This window comes from Cupressus sempervirens, chromosome 10 (assembly GCF_028749045.1).
Source record: "Cupressus sempervirens isolate cs-2001-9-10 chromosome 10, ASM2874904v1, whole genome shotgun sequence".
Taxonomy (NCBI): Eukaryota; Viridiplantae; Streptophyta; class Pinopsida; order Cupressales; family Cupressaceae; genus Cupressus; species Cupressus sempervirens.
The window spans coordinates 341,233,974-341,246,653 of NC_143127.1; the positions used below are offsets into that span (position 1 = coordinate 341,233,974).

Sequence of the window (12,680 nt, forward strand, 5' to 3'; positions counted from 1 at the left end):
ATGATGTGATGTTGTGTATTTATGCACTACTTTATGTCTTTATGCTTGGGGTGTAATTAGGCGTGATACCTCATGCTTTGAGTGTCTGACATATATGTATTGCCTTGTGTGTGTTTATATGGCTTCATGAATATTCTCTATGTTTTAAGTATACTTCAGGCTTTATGTGCTTTATGTGTTGTGTGTGTGAATGTATAGGTCACATGACTATATATGTGTATTTCAAGCTTGATATATACTCTTTTATATGTCTATCTCATGTTTATGTGTTACATATATGCTTCATGCCTTGAATGTATCCTTCACACTTTACATATATGCATCTTTGAATACTTCCCAAAGCTCATCTGTATGCTTTATTTCTTTATTTTCTAGATGTATCTTCATATATACTCAATGACTTAAGTGAGCTAATGTGCATGCTTTATTCACATATATGCTCCTTGACTTAAGTGAATTTGTGTGCATGGTATATGCTAAATGTATGCCTCATGATTTAAATGAATTCATAAGTATGTTTTTTACATTATGTTATGAGTGTGCTAGGTGCATTCATTTACATTAGCCATGTCTTACATGTACTCATAATTCTTGCTTCATGTCTTACATGCATAACATGTACTTATGCTTTATATGTCCAATGTATATGAACACTATTCCATGCATTATATGTTTGGTGTATATTTGAGTATACTACTTCATACTTTATGTGTTTACCATGTAACTCGCTCTCTAACACCAGTTTTGGCCAACTAATGCTTTGTCTCTACTAGAACTACTCAATTCAAGTAGGATGAGGGATGACTTAAACTTTCCATTAGATGCATCAAAGTAATGTTCTTCAAATACTATATGTGAACTCCCTAGATTACAATCTTTTATAAATAGTTCCTTGAACTCATCAACATGTTCCTTAATAGCTTCTTTCTAACTATTATCTCTTCCAATCTCATTCCTTCTGTTATCTTTATTGTTTTTCCTTGTATGACTAGGATTCATGTAAAGGTTCCTTCTATCCATTCTATAAAAAAAATTTGTGTGTCCAAAGTTATTGCATAAATGACATATAGGTGCATTCCTCATTTGATTGGTTCCATTCTGATTCTCAGGTGCTCTGCAATTCCTTGCAATGTGTCCTAGATTGTTACACTTGTAATACACAAACTAGTTCTTTTCTCCATTAGATGTCTCTCCATTATTGGATCTATCCTGTGACCTTCCTCTTTTATCACTTGCAGGGTTAGTATTCCTAGACATTCTACTACTTACATTGTTACCATCAAACTTAAATTTCTTAGAATCTACTACCTTATGTCAATAACCATGACAATTATAACAATAGAAATTAGTAATGGGTTTAAAAGACTTACATGTATAATCTTTCTTCATATGTCCAACTTCATTACAAATGAAGCATCTATCTCTAAATTTGTGTCTTATTTCCTTGGGTGGTTCATCTTGCTTAGGTTTATCAACTTGCTCTAGTTTCTTAAGTTCATTAGGTTTAACTTTCAAATCAATTAACTCAACTTCCTTTGATACTTCAGTAGATGTGCTTGATTCTACCTTACTTATATAAGATTTCTTAGGGGATTTTAATAACTAGATTTGGTTCTCTCCTGATTTCAACTTTCTTGGTTGATTTCTCTCCTATCAGATATCCAATTCGTGTCTTGTCATAAGAAACTCTCTAATGAAATATATGTTGATCTATATTCTCACTACTAGAATAAAGTTTCTCTAATTGTTGTTTAGCTTTTGTCAGTTTTCTTTTCACAGTAATTTTGTATTTCTCTAACTCAACATGTTGAATCTTGATAGTGTCTAATTCATGTGTAACTTGACTTAACTAGGATCTAAGATTTTCATTCTCAATTTTCAATCCTGATTCACTAATGCCACCATTTTCCTTAAGACTTAAACTCAACTATTTTTAGTTCATGTTTCAAGATCTCATTTTACTTCTAAATATCTCCCACTTCATCATTGTCATTAGTCTACATAATTGATTCCTTGCTAGATTTCATATCATCAATCTCATCTTTCAGTTTGCCAATGTACACTTTTGCATCTTTATATCTATCTATCAAGGTGTCTCTTTCTTTTGTAAGAAGCTCAATTGACTCGAGCTTCTTCAAATGTTTCATATTCACAAGGATCTTACTTAAGCTATTAAGTCTCTTCAAAGTAGTTGTGCTCTGATAAAAATTATTAGAAATAGATAATATTGAAGGGGGGGGGGGGGGGGGGGGGGGGGCGCCGTGAGGGGCAGGGGGTGGAGGTTGAATCGCTATTCTACAAACTCTTGCCCACAAATATATATTGTTAATTACTTTATTACTCACATATGAAAGTAAACCAACAATGTTGAACAATAAATATAACCATGCACATAAATAACTCACAACATCATTATTTTGTTAACTAGGGAAACCATGGCCAAGGGAAAACCCTAGTGGGGATAATACCCACTAGATGATTCACTAAACAATAGGATCATGTTAAGGATATTGACCCTATTGAGAGTCTATGAAATACATATAGTGTCTAAACTCCCTATTAGGAGACTAGGCCTTGTTAGAAGCTTGAACCCTTTTAGGAGTTTTTAGAACAAATATAGTGTATGCAAGAAGAGCCCACTACTCTAACATGCAATAATACAATTCAGTTCTTCACAAGATAGGTATACATACAATACTTTCTTTACTACTATAACTCACACTTTCTTTGATCAAACATTAGTTCTTGCATCATAGAAGGCTTGCATAATAGTTTGCATCACAATTACAACATCTCACTATCTCGCACAACTTCACACTAACTATGCAACATAAGATCTTTACTTATACCTTGCACATTCACAAAACTCTACTTAGTCAGCCTTCATGTTTTCAAATGCTTGACATAATATAAAATAACTTATGGATTAATATCCACATAGTTGGCTCATCATAACTTAATAATTATTTCGTAACCAAAATAATTTCTCAAGCCGCACAACTATGTTTAGTAATATGCTTTGTTCTACTTTGATAAATACCCACACTAGTATTTTAATTATATCTTGCATTGTATTGTCCATACACACATGTGTACTTAACTACATAATCCTCATAGTGTCATAGATATTTCCTTAACTATGCATAAGCTAAATCTCGACGAGTCATCCGTACTCTTAAGATGTGTTCACTATATTGTTGTAAACTGGGTAACACTTAGACAATTTTCTAACACTAAATGCATAAGTTAAATATTGAATACATGTTTCCATAAATGACAGCCATCAAGACATCTATTTGACCATATTTCCAACATTTTTTTCCTCTCAAAAACTACCATTGATATGAGGGTTAGGTCACATTCATTGAATCCGTCCATCTTTTCATATCCTCTTCCTCTTCTAGAAACTTCTCCAAACTTCTCTTTGAATATAAATTATCAAACACGATTTCCCTTTTATTAAATCTTCTAGCTCATCAATTCTTATTTTCAACACGCTTTCCATTTTCCAAGAATTCAACTATGTGGGCCAAGAATTCAGATTTGTTCATAGACTATAAAATGCTATCACTCTGCCAACATTTTGTTCCTCAGCCTTGTTATTACTAGATAACTCAGTCATCACTATACTAACTTACTTGGCTTACACTATTTTCATTTGTTCCATTTACTAGTTCTTGGTTATAATTTTCTATTACTCTATCTTTTACTAGTGCTTTGTTGACATTGAATTTTCTCGACTTCTATTGTTTTCTTAATTGACACTAGTATAGCTTGGCATTAACTATAAGTGCTTTAATCTTTTGGTTTGAAGCTTAGTTAAGCCTAAATATTTGTTCTTCATTGATCATATCTTTTAGGCTTTAACTCAACTATATTTTCCACTTTGTGTTATGATTAAACAACACATTATCTTGCCAAGGTGCAACTGATCAAGTTCCTATAGTAATTCCACATAACTCAACCTTTTCACTAGGTCATATTGCTATCTCTTCTTCTCAAATCCTCTTCATCAATCATCTTGGTATGGCACTCTACTCAGGTAGAAACTATCTCACCAATAAGGTTTGACATTAATTAAAACACAATAATTGTTCTAATTATAGTTCCAATAGTTAAGGTACAATGCACACCCAAGAATGTCTTGTACATGGATATGTTATTTTTATGTTTTGAGGCATGTGTTTCATACTGTGAAGGTATGCATGGCTCTATATAAGACCAATATACTATTGTGAATACTTCTTGTCCATCAAAAAGATAGGTCCTATAATTAATCCTCTAGTTGAAAATATGCTTTAGTAGATAAAAAAGATTGGAAGTCAAAACAATAGTTAGAAGAATTTAAGTGCCATTCAAAGATAACCTAAGGGGTGCTTTTTGAAGCATCACATTCTTTTAAAAGGGTTACCTTCATTTCCCATTTTCTTTGGGAATTAGTCACATAATATCAAGAATCTAAATCCTATTTATGATACTTTGAAGCTTGTTGAGTAGTCAGTGAACCTCTTCATAGTTTTATTTAGTTTATTTGTAAATGAGTGGGAAAATACTACTTCAAATATGGAACTTGGAATTGATTTCAACTATGTTAATTCTCCTCATTTTTATGTCGAGAACTCACAAAAACCCTTAGCTAAATCCATATTGCAATGAAGACTCAAAAATACATGTTAGATTAGATGATAAAACAAATAAAATAAATTATACATAAAATAGAATCATAAAGATGCACCCATTTCTTGTCTTTTCCTTCCCACAACCTTATAAATGTGAATTAATAGATTTAAACTTATTTATAAATTCTTTGGTAGAGGAAAATATATTGGTAATAATAATGATGATTTTGTCTCAAGATTTAGAGTACATAACTCAAATTAATAACCCCAAAGATGTAAAATTCAGCCCTCATTTCTTTCGGAGTCCGGTGCTAGAATCAAGAGCGAGTGAGACCATTTGAAAGATGTAGACCAATCAAGCAAAAAGCCTTAAGGATCTTGTACTCGTTATAAATAAACTCAAATAGATATGCAAACTAGATTATGTCTCATCTAGATATGACCAAAAACCCATATATTAGTGTAATTTGGTCATTAGAGCTTTTGAGATGTGATAGTTATGTATTGTGAGATTCTTGATTTAATTTTCCCCTTAAATTAGGTATTATATTAGAGAAAAGGTAGAGCAAGACATGAATATGAAAGATGATGATTTTTTTCCCACAAAAAAACAACCATCCATCACAACTATATACAAAAACACAAATTCTAGAAATGGAAAAATCCTAATACCTCTTAGTGTCTAATAAAAAATATGTAAAAATAAAAGATAGATTTGGAAGAGCACACAACCAAATTTTCTATAAATGTTAGTTTTACAAAAAAATGGAGCCTTCTTCAGTAGATAACAAAGATTGGAAGTCAAAACAATAGTTGGAAGAATTTAAGTGTCATTCAAAGATAACCTAAGGGGTGCTTTTCAAAGCATCACATTCTTTTAAAAGGGTTACCTTTACTTCCCCTTTTCTTGGGGAATTAGTCACATAACAATAAGAATCGAAATCCTATTTATAATAACTTTGAAGCTAGTTGAGTAGTTAATGAAGCTCTTAATTTTTTTATTTAGTTTATCTGTAAATGAGTGGGAAAATACTACTTCAAATACAAAACTTTGGATTGATTTCAGCTATGTTAATTTTTCTCATTTTTATGTCAAGAACTTACATAAATCCTTAGCTAAATCCATATTGCAATGAAGAGCCAAAAATACATGATAGATTAGATGATAAAACAAAGAAAATAAAATATAATTAAAATAGAATCATAAAGATGCACCCTTTTCTTGTATTTTCCTTTCCACAACCTTATAAATGTGAATCAATAGATTAAACTTATTTATAAATTCTTTGGCAGAGAAAAATACATTGGTAATAATAATGATGATTTTGTCTCAAGATTTAGAGTACATAGCTCAAATTAATAACCCCAAAGATATAAAATTCAGCCCTCATTTCTCTCGGAGTCCAGTGCTAGAATCAATATTGAGTGGGACCATTTGAAAGATGTAGGCCAATAAAAAAAAAGCCTTAAGGATCTTGTACTCGTTATAAATAAACTCAAATAGATATGCAAACTAGATTATGTCTCATCTAGATATGACCATAAACCCATATATTAGTGTAATTTGGTTATTAGAGATTTTGAGATGTGATAGTTAGGCATTTTGAGATCCTTGATTTAATTTTCCTCTTAAATTAAGTATTATATTAGAGAAAAGGTAGAGCAAGATGTGAATATGAAAGATGATTTTTTTTCCACAAAAAAACAACCATTCTAGAAATGGAAAAATCCTAATACCTCTTAGTGTATAATAAAAAATATGTAAAAGTAAAAGATAGATTTGGTAGAGCACACAACCATATTTTCTATAAATGTTATTTTTACAAAAAAAATGGAGCCTAAATATGGAAGGTACAACCCCATAATTGTAAAAAAAAAAAAATTTATAATGATTCTTACATTAAATGTGTTAGGAGTAGTAAAAATGACCACCAATACTAGACTAGCACAATTGGTAACTTTTTAATGTAATGTCATTTGCCCAAGTTTGGGTCTGTATGTTGAAGTTAAAGCTAAAAATTTAAATTTAGGTTAATTTGGGTGACAAGTGGCTTTAATAGAAAGTTTCGATTGTTGCTCATGTTCTTAAAATCAAAAATATATTTTATTTTAGTGTTAGTAGAATATACTCAAAATATTTCTCATCCCTAGAGAAATAATACCCTTTGCAAAGAAACTTTCGAGTCTATTAGATATTTTGGCACCCTCTAGAATGTTCTTTTGGAAAAATCTTGGCCAATAGAATTTTGAATACTCCATAAAGAATACTTGATGAGAATTATGGATATCACATAGTGGTACAACTTGTACATACCCACTTGTATACCTATGTGTGCTTAAAGAGGGCACCCCCTCCTTTCAAGTTTTGGAAAAATAAAATACTTGAGATGGAGATTCCTATTTGGAATAGTATACTCACATCTAGACTATACATGCTCATAAATTATAAAATGTGCTCTTTAAATTTTAGAAATTTTGGATATTTTGACTACAATAGTGAGGTTCATTTCTTTCCTCAATTTTCAAAGTCTTTGTTGACGCTTGGATTTTACCCTAGATTAAGAAAATTGAACCAAATCTTTAGCTGCTCAAATGTTGATGAATTAGGAGTCAATTAGTATGTATTAGGATTATGCAAATACATGGCCAACTTTTGTTTGAACCTAATGTACATAAAAAATTCTTTTAGAGCTAGATCCCTCATGAAAAATAACATACATTTAGCTAAGTGAATGAAGTAATTTTAGAACCTCATTGGTTGAATATTTAGATGTTTTATTTATTATTCCAATAGAATGTACATGGAAGTTGGGTCACAATAATGATGAATTATTATTTAACATTTTAAATTAAATGTAAGATAAATAAATATAAACAGGGATTAAACCATGGGAAAAGATAAATAAATATAACAAGGATTAAATCATGGGAAGAAATTAACATAGGTGTATGCCACTTATTAAAATACCATTATGAAAAAATATGACAAAAAAATTAAATATGTAAATTTTCTTATTATAATTTTATTTAAATTATATCTTATTGGACATTTTTAACGATTAATTCTATTGTAAGTTCATATTTAACTATTGTCACTTTGAGTTTTAGAATATGAAGTAGTATTTTCATATTATTTTATTTTTGTAAATTATCTTTCTTATAATAATTAACTATTGTAAGATTAAATGACACTCTTTAATATTTAAATTTGCATAAGTTTTGTAGTTAATAATCAACTTAGAAATTAATTTTTGTAAATTATTTTCTAAAATATAGAATTTTTTTTTTTCATATATTAATTTGATATTCTTATTCTCTAAAGCATGAAGATGATCTTGAAGAAGTATTGTGAAATCTGTGATGAAGTTTCAAATATCGAGGTAAATTATTACTTTTATTTATTTACATATTCATAAGAAGTCATTTATTTTAATAGAAATCTCATATTATCTTTACTAAGTATCACTAACCTATTGAGATTAAAACATTCAACAAAATTCTCATTCAATAAATATAGAAGACATAAACAATTAGAAAAATATGAAATTCATGCATAGATATCAACATTGTTTTCAGGTGTACATAAGATTTTTTTAATTTATACAAACTATTATCTTTACAAAGTATTACTAACCTATTGAAAAAAAGAAATTCACCAAATTATTTGATTATCTCTGTATCTTGAGTCATATAATAACACCCAATCTCTAACCATAAACATTTTTATCTTTAATGTATTTTTCATGCCACTTTATCATTTGATGTTGAATCCTTGGTGTATGAGAATGCACTTTTTCTCAACTTATACAATGCATTTAATTGCATAATTCATTCCCTTTGTAATGTAGTTAAATCTATATCAAACTATAAAGTAGTCCTTAGGGCTTTATCTTCAAAATCAATAGGCATCACAACCTTCTTGCCATACACCATCACAAAATGTGTGAATCATATGGTTATTATTTTAGGTTGTTCGGTAAGGCCAAATGGATTCGGGTAATGTGTTATCCCAATCCTTTCTATGAATGTGTATTGTCTTGGTAAGAATTATTTCAATATCTCAATCTCTTTAGTTTTGCCTATCAATTAGCTTGTGGATGTTAGGACGTAGACTTCCTATTTTGTATATTGTATTCATTGACTAAAGTTGTGATTAATATGGAAATAAACTAGGCTCCTTGATCTATTAATATTTCCAAAGGAAGACCGAATCTAGTAAAAAATTCTTCATAAATGAACTCTACCACTTTATTGTCCCTATCTTGTTTCATGGCTCTAGCTTTTGCCCATTTTGTTATATAATCAATACAAACAAGGATATAAGACTTACCATTTCATGTGGATTCAATACGACTGACAAAGTCAAGTACTTATTTATCAAAAGGTGTAACAACATGTGGAAATAAGGAAATCTTATCAAATCTAGTAGGTCATCCCATCCTCTACATCTATCATATCACTTGGTGTATTTTTCGTCATCCTTATACAATGTTGATCAATAATAAAAACCATTTAAGATCTTCATGGTTGTGCATTTGGAAGAAAAATTTCCATGATGGGATTCATCATGACATATATACAAGACATCATAAGTTTCTTCCTCCCTTACACATCTCTAGATAACTTGATTTGGTTGAGTATAGAACATACAATTTGTAATCCATGAGTATCTTTCCTTTAGGTGAGAAGTGAGGGGCAGTCCTTCCTACAACCAAATAATTAGCAACACACACACACACACACACACACACACATACATCCATACTATGGTTGTATGAATTTTATAGAACATAAGTGTGTATCAAGAAAGATGTCCTGAATGGCTATAGGATTGCCTTGTCTTTTAATTTGGGAGAGAAAATATACAATGGCATTCGCCTTACTAGGTTTATCCACTATTATTATATCTTATTCCTATATTATTAACAACCACATTACCAATCTACCTATGCTGAATTTTTTATTCATTAGGTACTAAATGGTTGCATGATCAATATTAACAAAAATAGGATACCTGGTAATATAGTGTTTGAACTTATTACATGCATATATGACTACTAACATCTCCTTTTCTATTTAAATAGAATTTAATTTTGGCCCTTGTAGGTTTTTACTGACATAGTAGATGGAATGCTCAATTGAACCACTCTTTTATCCCAAAATAGCTCTAACAACATAATTGAAGAATCAATGTGAATATGAAAGGCTAATGACCAATCTAGCCCTTTTAATGCTAGAGCATTGGTAAGAGAAACCTTGATATCAAGAAAGAATTTTTCACATGATGCAGTCCATTTAAAAGCCTCATTTATCTTTAGTAGGTTGTACAAAAGTGTTAGAATTTGATTAAAGTTCTTGATGAATCTTCTATAATAACCAACATGACCTAAGAAACTTTGGAGTTTTTTTAAAGTGAAAGGAGTAGGTAAACTAGAAATTACCTCAATTTTAGATGGATCCACTTATATTCTTGTAGTAGAGATATAATGACCAAGTACAAGGCCTTCTTGCATCATCATAAAATATTTTTTATTATAGAGAGAGATATTATAGTCCTTACACCTTTGTAATTTACCTTTGCTAGATTATCCTTGGCTCATTGAAATGTAGAACCATAAACAATGAAGTCATCCATGTAAATCTCCATACAATCATAGGAAATATGTGCAAAGATGTGAACAATAACTCTTTTGAAGGTTGTTAGAGAATTATAAAGGCCAATAGGTAAGACCAAGTAAGAAAATGTATCCCAATGACATGCAAATATTATCTTTTCCTAGTACTCTGATGCTATTTTTATTTGATTGTGGCCACTAAATCCATCAAGAAATGAGAAATATTTTTTTCCTGACAAGTTATTTATAACTTGATCAATAAATAGAAGTGGAAAATGGTCCCTCTTTCTTTTTGCATTTATTTCCCTATAATCCACATATACTCACCACTTACACCTTTTCTTTGGTACTATAACTAGTGGAGAAACCCATTGGCTATCTAATATAGGGTAAATAAAACTACCATGAAGTATCTTTTGTAACTCCTTGACTATTTCCCTAAAGGTTGGATTATTCCTACTTTGAGGTTGTCTAACTGGCTTGGACTCACTATTAATGATTATATTATGGGTGCACAAATTTGGGTCAAGTTCTTTCATGTTGTAATAATCCCCAGCAAAGGCTATTTTATTAGCAAAAATAATTTTCACAAGAGACTCATTTTCCTCAATAGTGAGTTTATTGTTGATGTTTAGTGTTTTACCTTTAGCAACCTCTAATTGTTATGTTTGCTCTAGCATAGAGAATTTAGATAAAGATGGAATCTCTAGCTCATGAGGAAGGAGTGTATGGAAATAATCAAAGGCTATGGGATAATGAGATGATGTCGAAGATGGAAGAATACTCTATAAGGAAGATGGATTGTGTCCACATATAGGAGTGTCCATGCCATAATTATTTTGAAGCACATTAGAAAGAACTTACTCTTCCTCCTCCTTTTGAATGAGTGGTACTCATGTAATTATCATCAAATTAACAATAGATTTCACCTCCACTTCTTCTTCATAATCACACAACTCAAGTAATACTATATATCTTGATTCAAGTTGAGATTAGGTTGATATATATAGATTTAGCTTCTTTATATTTTAGCCATTTAAGATTTTTATTTTATTAGACCTCCAACCTATATGTGTAAGCATTTTTCATAGCCAACCAAGGTCTCCCAAATATTAGTGGATACCCTTCCAAGGTAGCTTTAGGTGACAAGATGATAAAATCAGCTAGATAGTCATATGAATCCAAGGTAACAACAAGATATTCAACCATTTCACCAATCTTAATAGTGGAGATATCAATTAATTATAACATTGTAGGTGTAGTTCTTAGCTCAGGGGTACCTAGTTGGGTCATGAGATCCTTGGTCATGACATTGATGGTTGCACCAACATCTATTAGTGCATTACTAATATTTATTCCTTTTATTATTGTATCCACTACAAGACTACCAGGCTCAAAATATTTTGGGATGATAAGCTTCCTAAGAATCTCATCAAATGATTGTCTTAGGACATGTATAGTTTGTATATCCTTTTTCCTTCCTCGCCTCTTAAGACAAGCTTTTTTAATGGATTTTTTTATTAATTGTGACTTCCTTTAAGACTTAAAAAAAAGCTATTTTTGTACTAATTTCTTTTAGCTCATCTTGGAGGTTAGTAGTAAAGTCATTAGCCTATTATACAACCTCTCCTACTAACCTTTTTAGGAAGGGTGGTGAAGTTGTGTTGGAAATAGTAGGGATAGGAGAGCTTTGGACAACCTTCAGTGCTAGATTTGGCTTACTATTATTCCTTGGGTCATTTTCTTCAACTAGAATCTCAGTGATTATAGGTGGAGTGGGTATAGGTAACATAGTTCTATACTTTAGGTTGATATTACTTAGGTTAATAATATTGGCCAAATTTTGGCCAGGATCCATGGAATACACTTGCTACTACTAGGGTTGACTATTTGGATTTGGAGCAGGTTGAGTAGGTAGTTGAGTATATTTTAGATTATTTCCCTAGTGAGCTATAGGAAGATTCATAATTTCCTATTGCTAAGGTTGTTGCAAGTACCTAGTAGGTGGGATATTCTATTTTCGGTTCCCCTCCACTAGTTGGTTTGTTACCAATTTTCTTGTAGAGGTTTCCACTAGTTTTGTTTTGGGGCCTAACATTGGTCCAAAGAACATTGTTTCCAATTTTTCTAATTATTCCAAGGTGGTTGGAATTGGTTAGGCTAGTGAATATTCCTTTTTCTTTATTAGGCTAAGGGTTATTTCAATTTGGAGCTTGGGGGCAAAAATTCTAGGGATATTGATTTTTCCATTGACTACTATTAATATAAGAACCAAAATTTTGAAGTGGGTCTTGAAGAATACCTTGGTGTTGGACTTGTTGGAGTTCTTTTTGGTAAGGAACATACAAGGTAGATTTAAACTCAATACCAAGATGCAAAAGATAGAGACCTGCCTAAGGATCAACTAAATCCTATATTCAACAGGGCTACATCTCAACTCTAGATG

At 30.9% G+C, this 12,680-nt stretch overlaps 1 protein-coding gene across 1 annotated transcript in view; it reads left to right on the forward strand.

The window, feature by feature from the left end:
• LOC149533982 (MADS-box transcription factor 23-like) overlaps positions 1-12,680 on the forward strand; it is a 270,235-nt gene that overhangs the window by 21,267 nt on the left and 236,288 nt on the right. Inside the window, exon 3 of the mRNA XM_089805949.1 lies at positions 7,942-7,999. Within this exon, the coding sequence (XP_089662075.1) occupies positions 7,942-7,999 (58 nt within the window). The remainder of the gene's footprint in view (positions 1-7,941; positions 8,000-12,680) is intronic.